This window comes from Cotesia typhae, unplaced genomic scaffold, assembly GCF_013202065.1.
Source record: "Cotesia typhae breed Kobodo isofemale line unplaced genomic scaffold, CoteBio_Ctyphae contig_9, whole genome shotgun sequence".
Taxonomy (NCBI): domain Eukaryota; kingdom Metazoa; phylum Arthropoda; class Insecta; order Hymenoptera; family Braconidae; genus Cotesia; species Cotesia typhae.
The window spans coordinates 206,044-231,416 of NW_027423770.1; the positions used below are offsets into that span (position 1 = coordinate 206,044).

The following is a 25,373-nucleotide window of genomic DNA, read 5'->3' on the forward strand; positions in this document are numbered from 1 at the left end:
TCTGAATCTAAATCTAAAAGTTAATTGGCCCGGTAAGCCATCCAAATTTGAAAAAAAAAAAAAAATAAAAAAAAAGAAAAATCCAAAAAATTGGCATTAAGTCACGAAAAGTTGAAGTTTTTGAAATAAAAATTTTTTTATACTCAAGTTGAGTATGATTTTCATGTATTCTTTCCGTTGAGTTTGAATCTGAAGTTTTCTTGCCCCGTTAACGTTTTAAAATTAAAAAAAAAAAAACCTCCAATAACCAAAAAAATCGAGATAATTACAATTACAAATATGAAAACAAATCTATAAAACACGATTAAATACTTTTCTTGTACTTTTTCAGGCATAAAATTCAAGTTAAAAATCTTAAAACATGAAAAATTGTTATATCTATAAAAATTAACGTATCACTATAATAAGGAGAACGAGCGGCATGATGGCCGAGCGGACTAAGTCATTATCCCGTTAGTTCGGTCGCACATCACGCCGTGAGGCGAGGGTTCGAGCCGCGACGGTAGTTAGAATAGTTCCAACACCAACCGTCGGGGGTCGCTCCGGTAGCCGAACTGTACTGGCATGGGTTTTCTCTGTGGTTTCCCCATCGCCACTATTCCAACAACCGACCGAAAGGGGTGAGGAATAGGGTAAATGCAGTACAGAAAGTACAAGGCGGCCCACAGCCGCATGGAGAATAATAAAAGATATGTGCAAGAATAATATGTTGATAATTGAAAGACAGTGCAAAAAAATGTTGATAATAAAAAATGGAAAGATATTGGAATATGTTGATAATAAAAAAGTGGATAATATATTGGATTATGTTGATAATAAAAAGTGGATGAGGTAAATGATTGTGTTGATAATATAAAAAAGCGAAGAACATACGATGATGATAGAGAGAAAAACTATATGTGGAGACGCTGAGACAATCAGCCTTGTAAAAACCAGAATTGGTATACAAGTAAAACTCATAATAATAATATAATAAGGAGAACGATTTTTTTTTAAATTTTTATCGAACTCTTCTGTTCTCAAACGATCTACCCAGTGAATTTTTCTTCCGTTTGTTATTATCTCTTAGTTTATCCCTTTTAAGTGTCAAGCAAAAATCTTCTATCATATTAATATTCCAATTTCCTTGATATCTAGTCTCTATTTCAGTTATGTCTTGATGGAATCGTTCTCCCTGTTCTTCACTGTAGTCTCCAAGATTTTCAGGAAACTGATCAATGTAAGAATCCATGAAGTGTAGTTTGAGGTTCATCAAGCAACCTAAATTTCTAAAATCTGTCAGCAATTCTTCTCCTAATTTCTTGTAGCTTTCGCTTTTTTTATTTCCTAGTAAAGAGATATTTTGGAAATCCCGAGTGTTGACCTAAAGGAGCGTTGCAATTTTCAGGTCACAAATTTTCCATTGATGTTAGGAATACTTTATTTTATCCAAGATCATATATCAGTTTTCGTAGGTCTCTTTAACATACAGTTTTGAGACTCCTAGTTGATGAATCTATTAACAGTCTCAACTTATCGTCTTCGTAGATGAGAGATTTTAACTGATCAACCAAGCCTTTAATATCGCAACAGCACACCATCGAAATCTCATCGTCTTTTGTAAAGAATTCCCGAAACTCTCCTTTTCTAGTACGAGAAAAGGCAGACGATACTTCTTCAGCCAACAAATTTTTTCATTTCAGTCTTGACCCAGTAATTCAGCTCCATTCTTAGGCAATTCTAAAAATTGTCCATTATAAATCCTTTACGATTGCTTGTACCTGCAACCAGAGTACCTCCACGTAGTGACGGTGGGCAACAGAAACATCTGGCAAAGTCCCTGGATTAACTGTGTGTGTGCCGTCATGGCAGGTACAAGTGATGAGCACATTACGATGCAGAGATTCGGAAACCGAGTATTGGCGGCTGATCAGGGTGAGGAAGCAGGCCCGCAGACGTCGTTATCAAGTGACTGCAGCTATTCAATAGTGGGAAATTTGGCTATTAGAGAGTATACCATTACAAGAATAGAGATACGCTAAGAGATAATAACAAACGGAAGAAAAATCCACTGCCTAGATCATTTGAGAACAAAAGAGTTCGATGCCAATGAAGAACAGTTTGAAATTCGAGAAAATTATTCTCTTTATTATAGTTATGCATCATTATTTATAGATATTCCAATTTTTCATATTTATAGATTTTTAACTTGTATTTTACGCGTGGAAAAAAAACAAGAAAAGTATTTAATAATATCTTATAGATTTTTTTTCCATATTTGTGATTGTAATTTTCTCGATTTTTTGAATTTTTTTTTTTTTTTAATTTTAAAACGTTAACGGGGCAAGAAAACTTCAAATGCAAACTCAGCTGAACAAAGTACATGAAAATCATACTCAATCTGAGTCCAAAAAAATTTTCATCTCGAAAACTTCAATTTTTCATAATTTATTGCCATTTTTTTGGATTTTTCGTATTTTTTTTTTTTTTTTTTTTTTTTTTTAATTTGGATGGCTCGCCGGACTAATTAACTTTTAGATTTAGATTCAGTTATTTGAAGTATACAAAAATCATCCGTGATCCGGGTCCACAAAAATTTTTTCATTGCGGTGACTACAGTTTTTTGCAAGTTTTGGCCTCTTTTTGGGGTTTCTTGCATTTTGCTCAAAACTGGAGGGTGACCGGACTAAACGGACTTGAAATTCAGATTCAGCGGGTCGAAAAACATGCCGGTAGGTAGGTCCGGTCTAAAGTATACTCCACTTTTTTTTTTTGTGTGCCGGTGTTATTATAAGATAATAAAGATGGAAGAAACTGATCCAAAGTACTCTACCAATGCCCCTCCCAATGCTCCTCCGATATATATATATATTGTGACGTGGGAATTTTCCCCATCGATATTGAATTATAGAGATTATTTTTTTAGTATTAATTAGTCTATAGAGTTGGCCAGGCTGACGGAGTGCTGACATTCGACGCGCCTGTGTCTCCCTACGTGGTTTGCGGTCAGAATGCGAAGCTCGAGGTAATTAAAAATTAAGCCGAACCGCGCCAAATTATAACATTAAGTACAGATGGATGCGCCCGAACGTAAGTTACTATGTAATTTACGATGTAATTTACTATGTAATTAAGAGTATGTGAGCGAGAGAGAGAGCGAATGAGAAAAGCGACCGGGTGAACCCGCAGTTCAGTTCGCAATCAACGACCAGGGAGACATCTGGAAGCGACAACGATCAACGAGGGAAACTCGAAACCGGAATTGACGAATGGCAGGACGTTGAAGCACCGGGAGCACACCAGGGCTCCACCTGAACGCCGGATGGAGTACTAAATTGGGAATCGACCAACCATCGATCATGGAAATTTATCCGACGACGGCTGATTGGACGCGCAGCTTTGTAGCTGCGCTAGCGAAAAATCACATGTTGCTGGAAAACGGAAAATCAAAAAAATTCTGAGCGGGACACCGAAAAAGCCACTGTCGAACCGCTGATAAAATTATTGTTACGCTACGAAAAAGTGAAAACCGATTGTTAATTATTATTACGAAAATTCCGCCGCTTACGTGGTGAATTTAATTATTTTGTTGAGTAATTGTTATTTTGAGTGTCGATCCAGTCGACGCTAGAATTTCTCTCGTAAATTGCTGTAATTGTCAACTGCCAGGCAGTCAAGAATTCGAACAAAATTTTGGTCATTCCGACAACTAAATTCCGTGACGCCATCGCCGAGAGCCTCTGCAGCCATCAGCACCACCGACACCTGCTATCAGAAATTTTAAATCTCCCTGGAGAGTCGACTGAACGGGGTAAGTGCGGTCGCAGTTTGTTAACACACCTGGGTGACTTCACCGCGGTCCGCGATTAAGTCGAGGTCGAATAAGGCCTATTACTTGTCCGAATTGTAATCTATAATTAATTATTGAATTTGTTTTATCGAAAGATCAAATCATTACGCATTTGGTAATGAAGTCAGAAAGTAAAATTGTACCGAAATTCAGCGATTGCGTTGTTGAATTCCGACTTCGGGGTGACGTCAGCCAGGTATCCGGTGCCAAAAAAAAAATTTTTTTTTTGTTATTACGTAGTAGAAAGATATTGTGTACAGTTGTCAATTTATTTGGTAAAAGTTTGATAATGTCTGCCGCACCAATTTGGCTCGACTCAGGGGCCACCTAAGAGCGCAATTAGACACTCTACCTCGAGCTTTGTCCCGCGTATTACCCGACGGGTAACAACAGTTACCGACGGTTCACTTACCCGTTGCAGATGATAACTGATCGATCGATTGTGCCATCGATAACCAAAATACGACAAATCGATGCTATTGATAAATTCGAAATTGGCTGTTAGGAAAGAAATACGAAACAGTTATAATTTTTTTTTGTTGTTAATTTTTTTTTTTAATTTAAAAAATTTGTTGATACGAAGCGAAGCGACAATAATTATTATTTTTTTTTATAAATTCGAAATTTTGTTGTAGGAGAAGAAACGCGAAACTATTATAAATTGTATTTTTGTTGTTAATTTTTGTTTATTCCTGATTTGTTAAGACGAAGCGACGACCAGTCAAAATATTTTTTTTGTATCGAGAAATTCGAAGTTTGTTGTTACGAGACGAGCATCGAAACAATTAATATTTTTTTGTCATTTTTTTTTATTGTGTTCAATAAAGATTTTGTTGTTGAGAACGGACCAGACGGACAGATTTTTTTTTGGGATCGATTTATAAATTGTTGTGAAGATAATAAAGCGAAGACAATTATTTTTCTTAATACAAAATTTGGTTTGTTAAGCGAATAAAGACGAACTCATTATTTTGTATTTTTGATCATATTCCGATTGGTTTTTTTTGTTATTGCGAATTGCCGAACCTGTGTACTGGTTCAATCTAGTACCTTGTGAGTTAATAAATCGATTTGTAAGCAGTCCCTGTGCGTTAACATTTTCTTTTCTCTGGCGCCCAACAAGGTACGAACCAGGTAAGCCAACATTTAGGTGGAACTCCCCGGTGCTGTCGACGCCAGTGCCGTAAAGAAAAACCCATCATAATATATATATATATATATATATATATATATATATATATATATATATATATATATATATATATATATATATATTAGGGTGGTCCTTATGTTGGGTTTTTTGAAATTTTTTTCACGATAGTTCAAAATCGGTTCAAAATCTATAAAAAAAAAAATCATGCCAAGTTATAGCTCTTAATTTTAATATTAATCCGCGCCCCCCGACGGTCAAAGTTTTAAAGGAAAATAACATAGGAAAAGTTATATTTTTACTTTGGAATTTTTTACGTCATAAACTAACCAACAAATCACATCAAAAAATATTTTTTCTAATGCAAAATTTAACGGTCTACAAAAAAGGTCTCTTATCATTTTTTGATAATTCTAACGGTTTTAAAGTTATTCGAGGTCTAAATTGAAACTATAATCTTTTTCATAGTTTTTTCTGTTTTTTTGGTCATTTAATAGTTCATAAATCATGAACCGGTTATTCTTTATAATCTCATTGGATTTTTTTGTTTAGAAAATTTTCAAAGTAACTGTAACTTTGGAATAATAGTAACACCAATTCATTTTTTTAGCCTGAACTGTCGAACATTTTAAAGATTTTTAACTTTTTTTGAATACAAAAGAAATTCGGGACCTATTGTCTCGATTTTTATTGTTATTGGTACAAATATCAACAAACTCCAATTTAAAATTTTGATTTCTGGTTAAAAACATTTTAGAAACCGATCATGCCGCCATCTATTAGATTTTACTTCAATCTCTAACACTAAAATTAATTCTCAGATTACTCATAACCAACATTTATTTCTCAGCTTGATCAAAATCGTTCAATTACTAGTACTGATGCCTTTTTGATATATAAATAAAAATAAATTTTTTGTGTTCATTTATCCGATATTTAAGTAATCAGTTAAATATGGAGTTATCACGTTTACGTCAAAACATTTTTTTGATTGGTAATGTTGACGTTCAAATCGTAGGTAACAAATTACTGTTACGTCCCAGAAAATTTAACTTTAAAATTTAATTAATCTTTTTAGAATTAAATTATTATTCCACGAAATCAAATGCAATAAAAATTCCGTTGTTTCGCAGGTGGTTATCACCAGCGAGGCAACGGAAATCTTACGAGATAAGACTCCGAGGAGACGCTGCAGCCCGAGCTAGACAAAACATATGCGTCAGCATGGGACCCGGGCCTCAGCGTCGTTCTTTGGCTGCAACCTGAGATCAAAGATGGCTGATGCTAATTTATAAAAACTAATTAACGAGAGCATCCAGTCAGTAATCATTGAGACTTTAAAGAGCACAGAACGCTGCTCAGCTGACCGGACCTCTCCCTCCAAATTTTTAATAAACCTATTATAACCCAACTCTACGTTCGTGCCATTTTTTTTATTAGTCCCACAGTGGCGAGCGCTTTTAAGCTGTTCCCCCTTTAAGCAGTACTCTCCTTCCTCTTAACCAATCGATTTTACACCCCGGGGAAGACGTTCCAATTAGAATCAGGTCTTTCGGTCCAATAAAGGTTCTCAAATTATTCGGATAATGTTCCGCGATTGGTGAGTGAATCTGTGAGTGACCGTTGTCAAATCACCGGTCGGTATCAACCTTCTCGACGATTCGCCCGGTTCACTGTCGTCGCTGTCAGGAAGTCCAATCGCTCGGAGGGTTTAGGACCAAGGGCTGCCAGCCTATTAGACCAACGTCGAACGGGATTGGACTATTATCAAGGCCGACCTGCCACTCAAGGCGGAACCACCTGGTGCAACCATCCATTCTACGATCCTCGCTACGGTCAAAAACCCGCTGGTTGGACAAGAAGGATATAATATGAGGAGAATTATGGGGCCCTTAAAGGTAAGGTCTTTTTAACCAACAATTAATGAAATTACGAAAGGGCTTGTTTGTGACGGGTGTTAAAGGGATCTATCGATCACCTAACTCCACCCACCTGGGAAATTTAAATTAATAAACCCGAAAGTCTGGGATGTAACAGTGGTGCAGTGACCAGGATCACAGACAAGCTGACTTGTAATTTTCATTTATATATATAAACTTAAAATTTCAAATATGTACCACCGTGTGTGTGAAGTGAAACTTTAAAATAATTAATTTTAACGAAAGTGTTGCTACGGAATTATAATTCCCCGATAAAAAAAAAATCGCGGGAAGTTGATAGTAAGCTTTTTTTTTCTTTCAAGAAAAGAAATGCTCAACCAAACCATTTTTATTATTTGCTTTAATCCGGTAACGCCGATAATTTCATTAAAAATTAAATTATTTTTTTTTTTTTTTTTTTTTTTTTTAATTCATCTAAATTATCGCGTATAAAGTGCCAATTAAAATTTTTTTTTTGTTTTGTTATATATAATTTCTTTTTTTTATTATTGGGAAATAAAAATGGATTGCTACGGAATTTAGTTCTCCCGACTATGGGAAGAAAAAAAAAATGTTATTTGGGAAATTCGTTTAATGCCGAATGCGGAAAATTTTTCTAATTTTTAGACAATTAATTTATTAATTAATTCGGATCTTGTACAAATTTAATGAGTAACTTGACCCAAATATCGCATATATCGTTATATATTTTAACGTTTCAAAATCAACCTTTAATTAGGAAGTTCGACTCGTTTTTTTTTTTTTCTTTTCTTTCAAATTATTCACTATGAAGCCCTTAACGAAGGAAGAACTCCAAGAATTACGTGAGCAGTTAGACGTACAGTGTCAAAAACATGAAAAAAAAGAGCAAGAATTGGAGGCACGTGAAAGTCTTATTAAATCTCGGTTAGCTGATTTGGTCGTACGGGAACAACGGCTCGCCGATATTGAAAATAAAATAAGTGAACGCGAATCCGCCTTTACTAAGTTAGAACTTACGTTGGAAGAATAGGAATTGGCAATTAATGAACGCGAACTCGCCATAGAAACAAATGACGAGATTAATAATTTAAAAGCACGACGGGCCGATTTAGATTTTCGAGAATCGGAAATTGCAAAGGGTCTTCATAGCTTAAAAGAGTTCGAATTTCGATTAGAGGAACGGAAGCATGCACTGACAGAAATCGAGGAAAATTTAAAAGAACGTGAACGTGAACTGACGGAAACTCGAGAAAAATTAGAGAAACGGCAAAAGGAACTCGAGGCTCAAGAAGATGAACTTGAAGCTACCGCAGCATCCCTTAGAATCTGGGCCCGCCAGCTGAAAGAGCCCAAACCGGCCTCAACAGTGGATTGGTTAAAAAAGGATCTCGCGCAACTCAATATTAATTTGCAAGATTCAAAACCGACTATCGTTCCAAAAGTAGAAATAAATGGGTCGAATATTACTGTTAAAGATGCTTTATCTTATGTTCCAAATTTCGATGGCTCGAGCACATCAGTGTCAGATTTTATCAGAGCATGTAAACGCGCGTGCTCCATGCTCCCTCAAAGTTCGGAGATTACGTTTTTAACTCTCGTACGCCAAAAATTCGAAGGCGACGCCCGGACGGCGATAGAAAATATGGATTATTCCAATTTTCAAGAATTCGATAATCTCATGCGTTCTATTTTTGACAGACGCCGCTCCGCTAATCAGTACAAGGCAGATATGGAAAATATTATTATGAAACCTGGCGAAACCATGGTTTCATACGTTAATCGAGCGCGTACTATTTACCGTGATATTATCCGTGCCGAAACCATGGAACGCGGAGGGTTGTCCACCGAAGAAACGGGAAAAATAGATAAAGATTATATCTCCGCTTTTTTTAACGGTATCGCCCCGATCCTTCAGATGCAATGCATGCTCAAACCTCACGGTGACCTAGAACAAACATACGCATCGGCCATCGAAGCATCCACAGATTTTGAATCAAATAAAAGGTGTCTTAAAGCCCTGACAGCGACATCATCTGGGACACAACAGGTCGCGAAGGTTGCATATATTCAAAATACCGCGAGTAATGATAATGGAAAAACAAAACAAAGTAAACCCTCTCGTGATAACAAAAAAAGGGACATTATATGCGGATTCTGCGGTGCGCGCCGCCATAGCGAAGACGAATGTTGGAAAAAGCTTATTCCGGGATTTGAAGGTCTTAAAGCTAAAAATAATTCTCGGAAAATCGCTAAACCGACGGAAGCCACTGAAAAGAAAAATAGCGGATCCTCTAAGGATAATAATCCAAGGAGCGAGAAATCGGGAGAAAAATGTCCCTGCTGTGGTGGAACGAACCATACTTTATCGAATTGTTTTAAGCTAGCCGCCCTGAATCAGGCCCTTAATGGACAGTCGGGAAACTCGACTCTCCCGGGGAAAAACAACGGTGGGGCCCACGGGAGTCAGGAGACCACGAAAAACCCATCGAAAAATGCGACCGGTCAGTCAACATCGCAACAGTCGTAATTAATTTACCTAAGACAAACGTACCCGCTATTTTAGGTAAGAGTGGCGACACTGTAAATTCAATTACCATTATGCTTGATACTGGGTCAGAGGTAAATCTGATCAAGATCAGTGCACTTCGTAAAACGCAATCAATTGATAAAAGCTCTAAATTAGCGCTACTGGGCATTAACAAAGACCCGGTATACACGTTAGGAAAGGCATACGTAGAATTATTTGGGTATGATGTGGAATTTAATGTCGTAGAAGACAATTTTCCTACAATACACCCCGCTTTACTAGGTGCGAAATTTTTCAACGAATACGGCGCGAGGCTTTTCTTTGACTGTAAACTGTTTGCGTTTTTCGATGTGCAAATACCGTTCTTTGAAACAATCGTTGGAAAATTACCTCCAAAATTGTCCTCTACGATAACGATCGGAACTACTTCTGACTCATACGATTATGGTTATGTCCCACGCATCTATTACGCTAAGGGGGTAAAAGTCGGCGGCACCTTTGAAGCCAACGACAATGGTACTACACTCTTGCGAGCTCACAGTAATTTAGATTACGAAGTCCTAATCCCTACACCTGTGGTTAATTTGAAACCCGATCTGTGGTTGGATGAAAGCGATTACCTCTCTGAAATTAAAACAATTAAAATAGTAGACAATTCTTCACGCGTTAGTATTGACGTACGGCAGACAGAAAATACTCTGTCAAATGTCGGAGTCCGAGGAAATGGCGAATCAAGAGTACTCGCAATATCTGACGATTTAAAAACTCCGGAGCGAGCACAAAAAGTGATCGACTTCGTACATTTAACTGAAGATTTATCGGATCTTCAACGCGTAGCGATAAAGAATTTATTGTATAATAATCAGGAACTATTTTACTTGCCGGGGGAGGATTTAGGTTCGACAAACGAAATTTTGCATCGAATTATAACAACCGATGATAACCCGGTGTTCAAAAAACAGTATCGCTTTCCTCCAATACACAGAGAAGAGATTTCTAGACAGGTCAAGGAACTCGAAGAAAAGGGAATAATTAGACCTTCCGAATCTGGTTACTGTTCACCCATCTGGATCGTCAAAAAAAAAAGACGATTCACTTGGTAACAAAAGGTGGCGCATGGTGATCGACTTTAGAGATCTCAATGAAAAAACTTATACTGTCGTTTACCCTACGCCAAATATTATAGAAATTATCGACCAGACTGGCGGTGCGAAATATTTTTCCACCTTTGATTTGGCAAGCGGGTCCCATCAGATCAAAATAAATCCAGATGACATCCACAAAACTGCCTTTAGTACACCATATCAGCATTATGAATTCGTTCGAATGCCGTTCGGGCTTAAAAACGCCCATCCTACATTCCAACGATTAATGAATAAAGTGCTGATGGGTATGATGGGTAGGGGTGTATTCGTTTATATGGATGATATTATAGTATACTCTGTAACTTTTGATGAACATATTGCTAAAATTGAAGAGCTTTTTAATCGGTTACGCCAAGCTGGTCTGCAATTGCAACCCGACAAATGTCACTTGTTTCGTAAAGAAATTAATTACTTGGGTCACATAATCTCAGCTAACGGAGTCCAACCAGACCCGAAAAAGACAGATGCTGTAGCAAAATTCCCTACACCCAATAATCTTAAAAAGATTCGAGAATTCCTCGGTCTCACCGGATATTATAGAAGGTTCATCGGCAACTATGCGAAAACTAGTAAACCTTTGACCTCACTGTTGCAAAAAGACGCTATGTTTGAATGGGGTAATAGCCAAATCGAAGCTTTTGAAACGCTCAAAAATAAATTAATAACATCACCCATCCTACAATTTCCCGACTTTTCACGCGAATTCATTATAACGACAGATGCGTGCGATTATGGTATAGGTGCATGCCTAAGTCAAGGGGAATTTAATAAGGATAAACCGGTGTCCTTCGCCTCGCGGTTATTAACCTCGGCAGAACGAAATTATTCGACAATAGAGAAAGAAATGCTTGCGATCGTATATGCTGTAAATAAATTTAGGCCATACATCTACGGAAGTCAATTTACACTCGTAACGGATCACCGACCTCTTACTTGGGTAAATTCTGTAACATCACCTAACTCTCGTATAGTAAGGTGGCGCTTAAGCATGGAAGATTACACGTATAAAGTCCTATATAAGCCAGGTCGAATAAATTCCAATGTCGATTCTTTATCTCGGAACCCAGTCGATGAACCGGAAGACGTTGTAAAGGTGGCACCGATCCGCCGGAACAACCCTGACGAAATTATATCAACACCAGATGAAACTAGCGAAGAGGAGCCGATGGCAAATAAGAAACGCGTTCGGAAACGGTACAATCTCCGAAGTAAAACCCGAGCATTAAACGACACGCCCGAACAGAGTAGTAATTCTGATGTAGAAATGCGTCCAGCCAAATCTCCTCCGCTTCGTTTCCAATTCAAACCGCGTCAGTGGCCTATACCAACCCCGTCGCCAACACCACGAACAAAGAGAATAATAATCAACCAACCTGGTCCGTCAGGTTTGCAAAAACCGCCGCCGGTCCCAGATAATGAAAGCACGGATACCGCTAGTGAAGTGACCAAAGACATTGCAAACGAGACTAACAATAAAAACGCGGGCGCGGTCGGTGAAAAAGAAAAAAAAGAGATGCCCAAGAGCATAGAGGTTCCCGGAACCCCTAATATAAATTCTTCATCAGGCGAAGATTCTGAAAATGAGGGATTATCAGATGACCCTCCGCCAGCAAACGAACGGCGTGCTATAAGTAGTAGTGACGGTGACGATAGTGAAGACCTTCGTACGGACGCGGAAGACTCCTCCGAGGACGATCGTCGTTCTGAGGAGGGAGAGGCAGGAAGCAACGAAAATATTCGCCCTCCGCAAGCCGCCCGCGCGACAATCACTCCGCAGATACGCGAAATTGCGCCAAACGTCCGCGAAACGCGTGACCGATTATCGATGCAATCTGATAATATTGTAATTTTCGTCAATGTTCAAGGTAAAACCTGTGACGAGGGTAGCCGCGAACTTGCTGATGTATTACAAATACCAAATAATTTAAACAACGCATATTGTCGCTCTGTAGTAATTCTGTACAAAAGAGATAAACGCTGCATTGTAGCAGTACCTAAATATAGGAAAATGGAACTTGTATCGACGGGAGATATCCGTGAGACCTTGGGAAATTTATATAATAATGTTCTCGAATTAGGATTAGAATCATTTAGCGTAGCAAAAACTAGTAAAATAGATGATGTTAAATGGTTGACCATCCAACAAAATTTAATTGACATATTTTCCAATACCGCGGTAAAAATCACAATTTGTTTAAATTTGGTCCGCATTCCTAACAATGAGGAAAGACCACAAATTCTAGAGGAATATCACGGTTCTGCTGTAGGAGGTCATAAGTGTATGACCAAAACCTACAAGAGAATAAGACAAAATTTTTTCTGGCCCAAGTTAAAAAGCGACGTTGTCAATTATATACAACGATGTTTGGATTGTCAACTAAAGAAACTAGTTAGGGTTAAAACAAAACAACCAATGGTCCTCACGGATACTCCTGACGCAGGGTTCGATAAAATAGGATTAGACATTATGTATCCTACGCATATTTCTGCGTCAAGCAATAGATATATTCTAACTATTCAAGATCTGTTGACTAAGTTCTCTATGGCAGTCGCTTTGGAGCACGCAACGGCCTTCGACGTAGCAAAGGCTCTGGTGAACAGATGGTTTTGCTACTTCGGTCCGCCAAAAGCCATTTTAACAGATCAAGGTACTAACTTCCTTTCGAGTTTGCTCAAAAACATAGCAAAAAAAATATAAAATTAGACAGTACCATACAACGGCATATAATCCACAGAGCAATGGCTCGGTTGAACGTTCCCACCATGTTCTCCAAGAATATATAAAACAATGTATCGGCGAGCAGGGAGACTGGGATGAATGCTTAGATTTGGCTTCATTTTCATACAACGTTAGCGAGCATGAAGCCACGGGATTCACCCCATACCAATTAGTATTCGGGAAATTACCCCGTCTCCCTTCTCAGTTTCAAAGCGTGGAGGAAACTAATGAATCATATGCTGAATATTTAGAACAATTATTTAGACGTATCAAACAGTCTGAAGTGGCTGCCGGTGAGAACTTACGTCGAGCCAAGGTACGATCTAAATTATATTACGATAGAAAAGTTAATCCTCTTAGAATAAGACCAGGAACGAGAGTGTTCCTCCTAGTAGAGCCCAGGAAGGGAAAGGGCGACCCGCAGTATACCGGTCCCCACGAAGTTTTGGGAATAGAGGGTAATGAGGTAGCCGAAATTGAGGTTAATGGGGAATCAAAAATTGTCCATATAAACAAGTTAAGAATTTCTCGTATATAATTTCAGATCATACTGCTGGTAATCCTCCCTCTTTCTCAGGCACTGATGGGATTCGACTGCGGGGGATCCTCTATGAATACTTCTACGCTATCATTGTTAGATGTAGGGGAGTGCAAAATCCCAGATAACCCGCCTCAAGCGGAAAAACTTAACATTTACTTGTTACAACCCGCCGAGGTTTCTAATGTACACGTAATTGAGTGTAAAATATTAATAAATCGCCACATACAACACTGTGGTATGCACTCCCATACATCCTCCGTGCTATACGGTCGGAGAGAATATTATATAAGTTTAGATTACCATAAATGTAAGAAAATGCATGAGACAAACTCAGTTTGGCTATTTGATCGCATCCAATTTGACAATTTAAAAGTGAATAGTACAAATCACCGCGTTGCCATATTGGCCGGAAGCCAAAACATGGGTGGAGATTGTAAATCGGGAACTTACAGTGACGAGTATGGCACGTGGTCAGGTGTAGTGGTCGATGCGACATTCGAAATTACGCTCACCGAGTATGAAACAGCGCTAAACTCTAAGACAAATGAAGTGCTATTACGTTCGGGAACGCAATGTGAAGCGGGAAAACTGAATTGCATTACGAGTGACGGAATGTCCGCATTTTGGAGTGAAGTGCCTAAAAATTCGTGTTTAATGAAATACGCGCAACTTTACCAGGGACCTGCTACCCGATTAATAGGTGAAAACGGGTTACCGGACGTATACTCGCTCACCAGCGAGGACATCACATTTGCCCTCGCACAACAAGGGACCATGGAAGTCTGTGGACACAGTCATCAGAACAGAACATCCTAAACTATTCATAATAAAAATCAAGAACCCAGGCCATACACTTGGAGTAGAGTTAATCAAAATTGAAGATATGGATATATTCGCATACATTAACAGTAAATTTGTGTATGTCGAAAAATTTGTTCGTCAACAGATGCAGAACCTTTACCATGACGTCCTGGTCCATCGCTGCGAACTAGAACGAGCCGTTCTTCTAAACGCCTTGGCTTTATCTTCTCTAACTCCAGACGAATTCGGTTATGCCCTGATGAAAGGTCCAGGTTATTATACAACTGTTGCCGGAGAACTGGTACACATTACAAAATGCGTTGCTGTACCAGTTCGAGTAAGAGAAGCCGAGCACTGTTATCAGGAGCTCCCGGTGACCTATAACAATAAAAGCTATTTCCTCAAACCCAAGTCGAGAATACTAGTGCGGCGCGGAACATTAGTTGAGTGCAACACTATCTTACCGATTGGTTATTTCGTTGACGGTGCGTGGTTTCACATCACTCCACAAGCAATTAGGGCACCTGCTCCGCAACAACTTCTGCCAATGTCCGCACCAACATGGAATTACGAGAATCCAGAGCATCTAGCAACCTCGGGAATATATTCACAGAAAAACTTGGACAAGCTTAGAAATCGTATCATGTTCCCCGCGGAAAAACCTGCGCTGCTTAACTCAATAGCAATGGGGGCAGGTGGTCGAACGATTCCAGCAGGAAGCGTAGACGTTATGGGCCTCTTTGACGAAAATGCACTGGAAAAACTAGCAGTCAGCACCGGATGGAGAATCTGGCGAAGCTTCGTTGACTTCGGCTCCGTCACCGCCGGTCTTTTATCAATATTATTGCTGCTCAGATTGATAAAGTTCGTCTTCGATACGCTATTCCACGGATATGCTCTATATAGCATATATGGATGTAGTATATTATTAATTACATCAGTATGGGATACGCTAGCGAATCTCATACTGCACCATCACCATCATCGCCGAAGAATTTACGACGAAGAAGGTCAAATCATGACACCTATACCACGACCAAGATCAACCATAAGCATCATCGATGGAACTCAAGACTGCAGACAATCTGCTCCGCCTGAAGAGATGTCCTACGCGAATTTATTCAGACAATTGGAAGGTCAGCAACCGGAAGATCCGCGAACAAATCTACATGAGTGTTACAGTAGGGCTACGTTAGCCCGCTTACGAAACAGTGTAGTGCGCGATAATAGCCAAGCCGGGTCGTCTCTTCAGAACAATTAACTAATCATTATAATCATTCATTAATTAATTTTGTTAATCAAACATCGATTCAACTATATAAGTTAATCATTATAATCATTTATTAATTAGTTTGTTAATCATTTATTGAATGAACTATATTAGCCGTATATTAACTGAATTTTGAACCTTGAACTTCGTGTATCACTTATAAGATTTTATTAATCATCTATTGATTAAATAGATTAATAACATCAACGTATAATAACGTACGATTAACTCGAAGAATATCATATCACTTATATAACTGATACTTAGTTGAAGGGACAAGGTATAATAAGACGACTTAGTTGTAACTATGTAATAATTATTATAAACCTATCAAATTATGGTAACAAGCATTGTATCAGCTCAAATATTTAGACAATAAGAAGATCAGTCATCTTCGAATCTAGAATTTAATATATTTTAGAAATTAAAATGAGGAAATTTCGGTTTATATAGAAGCAATCAGAACTAGTACCGCATTTCGTTAAGCGCTACAAGTTTCTAAGGTTGGGAGGTGTTACGTCCCAGAAAATTTAACTTTAAAATTTAATTAATCTTTTTAGAATTAAATTATTATTCCACGAAATCAAATGCAATAAAAATTCCGTTGTTTCGCAGGTGGTTATTACCAGCGAGGCAACGGAAATCTTACGAGATAAGACTCCGAGGAGACGCTGCAGCCCGAGCTAGACAAAACATATGCGTCAGCATGGGACCCGGGCCTCAGCGTCGTTCTCTGGCTGCAACCTGAGATCAAAGATGGCTGATGCTAATTTATAAAAACTAATTAACGAGAGCATCCAGTCAGTAATCAGTGAGACTTTAAAGAGCACAGAACGCTGCTCAGCTGACCGGACCTCTCCCTCCAAATTTTTAATAAACCTATTATAACCCAACTCTACGTTCGTGCCATTTTTTTTATTAGTCCCACAGGGGCGAGCGCTTTTAAGCTGTTCCCCCTTTAAGCAGTACTCTCCTTCCTCTTAACCAATCGAATTTACACCCCGGGGAAGACGTTCCAATTAGAATCAGGTCTTTCGGTCCAATAAAGGTTCTCAAATTGTTCGGATAATGTTCCGCGATTGGTGAGTGAATCTGTGAGTGACCGTTGTCAAATCACCGGTCGGTATCAACCTCCTCGACGATTCGCCCGGTTCACTGTCGTCGCTGTCAGGAAGTCCAATCGCTCGGAGGGTTTAGGACCAAGGGCTGCCAGCCTATTAGACCAACGTCGAACGGGATTGGACCATTATCAAGGCCGACCTGCCACTCAAGGCGGAACCACCTGGTGCAACCATCCATTCTACGATCCTCGCTACGGTCAAAAACCCGCTGGTTGGAAAAGAAGGATATAATATGAGGAGAATTATGGGGCCCTTAAAGGTAAGGTCTTTTTAACCAACAATTAATGAAATTACGAAAGGGCTTGTTTGTGACGGGTGTTAAAGGGATCTATCGATCACCCAACTCCACCCACCTGGGAAATTTAAATTAATAAACCCGAAAGTCTGGGATGTAACATTACCATCGAAATTGCAAGCTTTGAAAGTGTTATTTTTTTATACACGTATTTTAAATAATACTATCACAGATAATGTTGCTGCAGTGATTGATGAAATTATTGTGTTTTGGAAGAAAGCCCGAATTCCCGTTCAAGATATGCAAAGATGTCGAGATAAGTTGAAAAAACTGTATGATGAGTGGCGCATACTTCTTAAACATAGAAATCGGAGTGAAGTTGCTGTGAAAAAACAAAATGAATTTTCCTGTTCATTAAAAAAATTATTTGACATCGCACCGTAAATGTATTTGAAATGGTTGATGAAAATTCCAAAGAATTCTTGAATAATCAGAGATCAGATGAACGAATTGGTTTTATTGCAAATATTAAGACGAAATGCGATGACGATGAAATTGGTGTTAAAAAATTAGAGAAACAATTGGATTTCGAAAAACCTAAATTGGAAAGTGAAAAAGAAAAATCATTATTTGGTAAATTATAATAATTAACTTACTCATTGATATTTTATTATTTTATAGTGAAGATATTTCTTGTCTTATCATTATCCTTTTTTGTAGACAAAAACGTTGAACTCTTATCAAGCCAAGGAAGTGCTCAATCAGTCTCTAGTGGAGAAGTATACATTCCAACTACTGCCGGCCAATTTAAATCAAGAAATATGAGAGGAACTCACAATATTCTCAACGAAAGAGTTGTAGCTACTTTTGACCGTTGTAAAGTAAGCGACAGAGATGCTGTGTTTATAACTACAGCTATTTGTCAGTCGCTTATCGATTTAAAATTATTAGAAGTGGATATTAATTCCATTATTGTCAATCGATCATCTATTCGCCGATGTCGGCTTACTATGCGAGAGTCAAAATAAATAGAAATAAAAAAACATTTCCAAGACTTAAAGTTATCATCTATTGTTGTACATTGGGATGGAAAATTATTACCTAATTTGTTAAATACAGAAACTGTTCATCGATTGCCTGTAATAATTACTTCAGAAAGTAAAGAAATTATGTTAGGTGTACCAACGAGTGAAGATGGAACTGGAATGGCACAAGCTTCTGTAGTTCATAAGACATTATGTGACTGGGGATTCGACATATCTGTAAAAGCAATATGCTGTGACACTACTCCTTCAAATTTAGGCCTTCGTAATGGTGCTGCTGCATTACTGGAAAAATTGTTAGAAAGAGATTTATTGTATCTTCCATGTAGGCATCATATATTTGAAATAGTCCTAAGATATGTCTTCGAAGCTGTTTTTCTAAATACTGTTGGTCCTAATGTTCCACTTTTTATCCGATTCCAAAAGCAATGGGGAGACTTAAATAAACTCAGTTACAAAACAGGTTTAGATGATCCGAAAAATGATAATATCTTGACAAATGAAAAAATTGAATCTATTAGAACTTTTGCGACTGAAACTCTTGCATCACAACTACCTCGTGATGATTACAAAGAGATATTAGAGCTTACTTTAGTTTTTATCGGTGTCATCCCCGAAAAATTTAGTTTTCGTAAGCCAGGAGCTTGTCACCATGCACGATGGATGGCAAAAGCTATTTATATATTGAAAATGTACATGCTTCGGGAGCAATTGTCATTGAAAAAAGGTGAAGATAATAAACTACGGCAAATATGTGTTTTTGTGACAATGGTTTATGTTAAAGCTTGGTTTTCGTCGTCAAATAGTGTCAAAGCTCCGTACCATGATCTTCAGTTCATAAAAGAACTCAACAACTTTAAGGCAATCAACAGTAATCTTGCTACTGTGGCAATTAGTAGATTTATGAATCACTTGTGGTATTTATCACCAGAATTAGCAATCATGGCTATTTTTGATGAGGAAGTTTCACAAGAAACAAAATTAAAAATTGTCGCTAAGCTGCGTAAAGAAGAAGAAACAATTGTGATTGATGATATTCCGGAAGAAGACTTGGATTATACTAGTGAAAAATGTAGTGTTAAACGCTTTCAAACTAAGAGCATAACTGAATTATTATATAATGATATTGACTTTTTTGTAACTGCAGAATCGATCAATTTTTTCAATAGATTCGAGTTACAAACAGAATTTTTAAAGATTCATCCTTCTGAATGGGCTCATAATGAACACTATAAAACTGCATTACGATTCGCTAAAAAACTATCGGTTGTGAATGACTGTGCTGAAAGAGGAGTTAAACTAGTGCAAGATTTTTGTAATCGTTATACTAAGGATGAAAAACAAATGCAGTACGTGTTACAATTGGTTAAAGATCATCGTCAAATGTTTCCTGACACACTTGAAAAAACTAATGTAAAAACTTCATGAAAGTATCTGTAATTAAAAATAAAAATGGTAATGTTTGTACATTTTCGATTCATTAAAATATTAATAATACACTTCTTTAATTGATTAATACTTTGCCCGTAAATTATAGTTCAAAATTATCTACATAAGTAAAAAAAGTAATCTAATATGAATAATAACCCGTCTATGATTGTTGAATTATTAAATGACCAGAAAAAACTATGAAAAAGATTATAGTTTCAATTTAGACCTCGAATAACTTCAAAACCGTTAGAATTATCAAAAAATGATAAGAGACCTTTTTTGTAGACCGTTAAATTTTGCATTAGAAAAAATATTTTTTGATGTGATTTGTTGGTTAGTTTATGACGTAAAAAATTCCAAAGTAAAAATATAACTTTTCCCATGTTATTTTCCTTTAAAACTTTGACCGTCGGGGGGCGCAGGTTAATATTAAAATTAAGAGCTATAACTTGACATGTTTTTTTTTTATAGATTTTGAACCGATTTTGAACTATCGTGAAAAAAAATTTCCAAAAACCCAACATAAGGACCACCCTAATATATATATATATATATATATATTATAATCAGATTTCTCGCGTCGATACAGGTGGTCGATCGTATTAGTTTTCCGCACATTCAGACCTTGACGTTAGACGCCAGTTTATAATGGAAATTTGCACGGAGGTGTACAGGAACTTAGTTCTGAATAAAATTCTGTATTACACTTCGGTATCTCTCCGATTCTCAGTCTTTGGTCTTAATGAAAATAGGGCGCCGGGTAATTTTTAATCACTGGAATTACCAAACCAGTGAAAACGTAATCAGATAATTTTTATTCGCTAGGGATTATCAACCTAGCCAAATTCGAACCGAAACTTAAACGAAAACGTAGATATAACCTGAACTTAAACAAAGTTAGATAATTTTTATTCGCTAGATATTATCAAAACTACCTAAAACGTAAACTTAATTGAAAACATAAAAAACTTAACAAAATATAGACCAAAGAACCAAAGACCGGAAAGACAACGGGATACTTCGGGGTTGCTTAGTGTGCTGGCTTGTGGAGAGAGAGCGTGATTCAAGTAGAGAGTGGATCCATGATTGCAATGATTTTATTCGGAACACCAAAAATTTATGCTCAATAAAACTCTTGTTTATTCAATAAAAACTTTATTAAAACTTTATCTTAGATAACAAACTAGATCATTACTCACGACAAAATTATCGGAACGGTACAGCTAATAATAGGTAACTCTATAATGATGTTACAGACTTTTACTAGTATACAATTAAACAAATCAATAAATAAATCTTAACAACTTGAATAATAATTTCAAATAAATAAACAAATCTCGACAACTCGAATAATAATCTCAAATGAATCTGTCAACGGACTCTAAGTTATTTACAACACAAAAGTATTCTATAGAATGGTTATCTAATATATCATGGTCAATAACTCAATTATTAACGCTTAAATTACAATAAATAAAGCGATCTCATACCTGATATAAACAATGTCGATGCTGAGTTTATTTTTATAAAATCTTTCATTTTATTTTTAACAACTTCATAAACTCTGTATTTTTATCTGGAGCCCAAAATGAAACGCAAAAGACGAAAATCTTAACCTTGAACTGAAACGGTACGCACGTCCGATCACCTAGAATGATCAGCGGCAACTCTCAAACTCGACTGTTGCGATTGAACTCTATGAAGTCCAAGACGCAACTCTTAAACGTGACTCAAAACCCAAAACCAAAAATTCAGAACTCAAACTCAAAACTCAAAAAAACCCTTAAATGACTTGACCTTAATTTTTTTCAAAACTTGACTCTAAAACTGACTCTACTCTTAAAAATTCCAATATCTCAACTGTTACATTACTCTCTAAATTCACTCTAAAACTATAACACTCCGCTACTCGGCAACAACACTCACTTAATTCACAAAATATTTTCCTTTAATCCTTAAAATTATATTTTCTATGATATTTGGCCTTGAAATATCGGCTTAAATTAACAAAAATACGTTAGCGCTAGTGACGTTCATTTTAAATAGACCACGTTCGTTGAAATAACGTCACAATATCAATTTATATATTTCCCTTATCGAAGATAAGAACGTGCGAAATATTCAAATCTAAAATTGAAGTCTGTATCATTGGATTGTCGATATTGTATTAACAAGTCAATGATATGACTTGTATGTTTTTGTTTACATAAAATGAGTGGTGTGAAGCGTGCACTTTATGATTTTCTGAACTTTTTTGAATCAGTTTTGAATTCACGTCTGTTAAGAATTGATTTTTTTTAAATAAAAAAAAATAGATAAAAAATTTAATAAATACCCTGATATATTTTTCCGAATCTCCGCGCCATTTGCTGACCAAAGAACTAGCTGTTACATTGAAAAAAGTCCAATTACACTCAGTAGCAACGGCTTTTGCGAGCATGGTCTTTCCTGTAAAAAAAAATAATTTTTTTTAACAATCTATAGCCAAGTAGATCTGAACCACGGTGAAATAGCGTAATCAGGGTGATTCATGGTGATTTCAAGGTAAAAAGAACCGTTATGTCGTAAAACCCTAAAACTCTCGATGAAAAAAAAATAGGTGAAATTGCCGTGTTATTACATAACACATATATGACGTTATAAGGTACCTAACGGTAAATATTGTCATTGGCGATGATATTTTTATGAAACACTCTAAAATCATCGTAATTCTTGGAGATCTCCAATCACGGTAGAAAAAACATGATTACAATCATATTACGCAAAGAACATTTGAATGATAGTAAGATTAGAATAATTTGATGCTAAAAAAGAACGGAAAACCTAATAACTGACCAGATAAAACTTGGAGTTACAAAAGATATAGAGACGGAAAGTACAATTGTTTATTATTTATTGTCCTCTATCCGTTGTGTAACTATTGTTATATCCGGCATACTGCCTATAATACAGGGCCTCTCATTCTTACCGAAAAGTGCAGCGCTTGCATAGTTAAGGAACCTGATCTGGATGCATGACGGCTCAATCATGGCGAAAAAATACACATTAACTCGCAATGTCACCTCATCAAAAGGAACCGATTATTCAATCAATAACTACTCTTGAAAATCGCGACCTAGGTGATAAAAACCGCGAACACTATAGATCGTAAGCTCACTTACAAGGTAACACTTCTGCCTTAGGGCCCGGGTGAGTCCTACACCCCGATACACGTAGGCAGACTTCAATTATTAAATCAACTAGTCACCTTTTCCTTATTATTAATTTCGAGTTCCTTATCGGTATTTCCGAGTTCTATGATTGTAATTCTTCGAGCAAAGATTCGAGTTACGACAAACGAGAGTCCCGCAGTTCCAGTGACCTGGTCCCATCAAAATTATATTACTCTTTGTGAATTATTAACGCCGAATTTTTCTTTGCCGGAGTCATTACTCCGGTCTCGAACTCATATTTAAACCATTATATTCTCTTATTATTATTTGATAAGTGATTAGTGTAAATTAAGACGTGTTTACCACATAGGGCAATTAATCGGAAAATAAACATAAAAACCCAAATCGAACTGCTTCATCATTTCCAATCTAAGAATCCAACCAACCTTCAACCTCCAGTCTAACTAGAATAAAGCAGCCAAGTAGCGGAGGATAAAGATAAACATACAACAAGAGAACATATCATCGTAGGAGTCAAGATTCGTAATAGTAAGTGGAGGTTATTATTGGAACAAATTTCCTTATCTCGCATTGCAAAAGGGGGCTAGATGGAAAAAATTAAGACGAAAAGTTGGAACGACACTTTTTGCTATGGTAAGCTATTGTAAACTTCGTTCCATCCGGGTGTCCCTTGACACCTCTCAAGTTGTTTTGTAATCAGGGGGTTTAGCCCAGGTCCAGTTAGCTACCCCTTTCCTCTTTAGAAAGGGCGCCACTGGGATTTTAGACACGGTGTCCCAGAAACCGGGGAAGAATGAGAGGGAAAAGACAGGGTCGTGAGAAGTCCGAGAAAGGCTGTAAATAAAACTGAGAAAAATTATTTATAACAATTAAAATGATTTATTCAATCAATCTACAAACTTAACAATTTCCTTATAACTAACTTAATTGTAAGAACCTCTCACCTAATTGGCCCTTGCCCATTATTCTTACAACTTAAACTAACTTAATCGTGAGAACCTCTCACCTACGTTGGCCCTTGCCAATTATTCTTACAACTTAAACTAACTTAATCGTGAGAACCTCTCACCTACGCTGGCCCTTGCCAATTTATTCAAACCTCGTCATTCCAACGGAATACCTTAAAATCTAAATTTTCCCTCGTCAACCTGACGGAATACCATAAAATACCAATTAATTACCTCGTCAACCTGACAGAATACCAATTAACATTATTTACCTCGTCAACCTGACGGAATACCGATTAAAACCTATTCCCGACTGCGCCCCCGACTCGGGCGTCTACTCAGCGGTTTTCTAACTTAATCCGTTGTACCCCCGACTCGGGCGTCTATACAACGTTTCTAAATAACTCACTAATTCCATACAAAATCGTCCACCGGTCGCTAACTCAATACACACTTTATCCGAATTACTAATTCTCTAAATTCCTGAAATTTTACGCTTAACATTTCTGTAATACAAAATACCAAATTCACTAATTTAATTCATTACCAAAATTTCTCAACTAAATTCATTAACAGTTTTCTCAATAAATTAATTCACTAAATTTACTAAATTAATTGAATTTAGCCCAACGGCCTTCAATTAATTTTACAAAATTACAAATTTCCAATTCTACAAATTTAACAAGCCTCATTAAATATTCAAACTACATATTCCAAAAGTGACCTTGACTATCTAAATTTCACAAATGCTTCTACTATTTCAACTTAATCAAATAATTTTAACTAAATAAGTTCCCATAACTAAAAGACTTGTAACAACTAATTAATTGACATTTATGAATAATTTACTTATAAAAGAATGTACTAAATTAAAAGTGACATCTGAGACAATAGCGATCATTAATTGACAAAATTTTATTACAGTTAATTCGGCCTATCAATTTACAAATTCAAGCTTGGCCTGAAATAATTGTAATAATAATACCTAACTTAACTTTTACAACTCTCCAAATATTGAGTGAAGTCCTGATGGAAACGAGCGAAATCAGCGGCTGGTTGGTCTCTCTCTCTCGTCTCGAATAAACTTTCCGGCTCCAAGTAATGGGTTCCCAATTCCGGATCGTAGATTGACTTCCTTCTTGATGGTCCTGAATCTCGATGACAGAATTTATTACACAGCACTACACTGACTCACTGTTTTGCCAAAAGCCTTACTGTCTCAAACCGTCACTGGCTCAAAATCCTGGCTCAAAAGGTGTTACTTGTTCCAGGGCCTGGCTCAAAAAGCGTCGATGTTTCTTTTGTCGGCTCTTTTATAACCCTCAACTCCGAGTTCTCGAACTTTTCTATCGTCAACCCCGCTTCGTTTTTGGGGACAGCAGTGGGGACTTTCGATTTGCACGCCCGGTGACAAGTCTGAACTACTTGTCAAAAATCGAACGGTACGGGAAAACCCTCATTTATCGTGGCGTCAATAAAGTGGTCGATAACGACCATGGGAAGTTCAGTTTTCCCTGCCACAGTTTTTTATTATTATTAT

At 37.1% G+C, this 25,373-nt stretch overlaps 2 protein-coding genes across 2 annotated transcripts in view; one reads left to right on the plus strand and one right to left on the minus strand.

Moving 5' to 3' along the window:
- The window catches only part of LOC141533452 (katanin p60 ATPase-containing subunit A-like 2), a 103,316-nt gene that overhangs the window by 49,271 nt on the left and 28,672 nt on the right, over positions 1–25,373 (minus strand). The window contains exon 2 of the mRNA XM_074252344.1: positions 22,049–22,161. Coding sequence (XP_074108445.1) covers positions 22,049–22,153 — 105 coding nt within the window. The 5' untranslated portion in view covers positions 22,154–22,161. The remainder of the gene's footprint in view (positions 1–22,048; positions 22,162–25,373) is intronic.
- LOC141533433 (uncharacterized) lies at positions 17,645–19,710 on the plus strand. Its single transcript, XM_074252325.1, has 3 exons — positions 17,645–17,872; positions 17,960–18,120; positions 19,633–19,710. The coding sequence occupies exons 1-3, from the start codon at positions 17,695–17,697 to the stop codon at positions 19,708–19,710; spliced, it is 417 nt and encodes a 138-aa protein (XP_074108426.1). The 5' UTR covers positions 17,645–17,694.

Coding starts and splice junctions, on each gene's coding strand:
- LOC141533433 (XM_074252325.1), top strand. CDS start 17,695: ATGGTTGATGAAAATTCCAAAGAATTCTTGAATAATCAGAGATCAGAT. Junction 17,873..17,959: donor AAAAGAAAAATCATTATTTG/GTAAATTATAAT, acceptor CCTTTTTTGTAG/ACAAAAACGTTGAACTCTTA. Junction 18,121..19,632: donor CTACTTTTGACCGTTGTAAA/GTAAGCGACAGA, acceptor AAACAAATGCAG/TACGTGTTACAATTGGTTAA.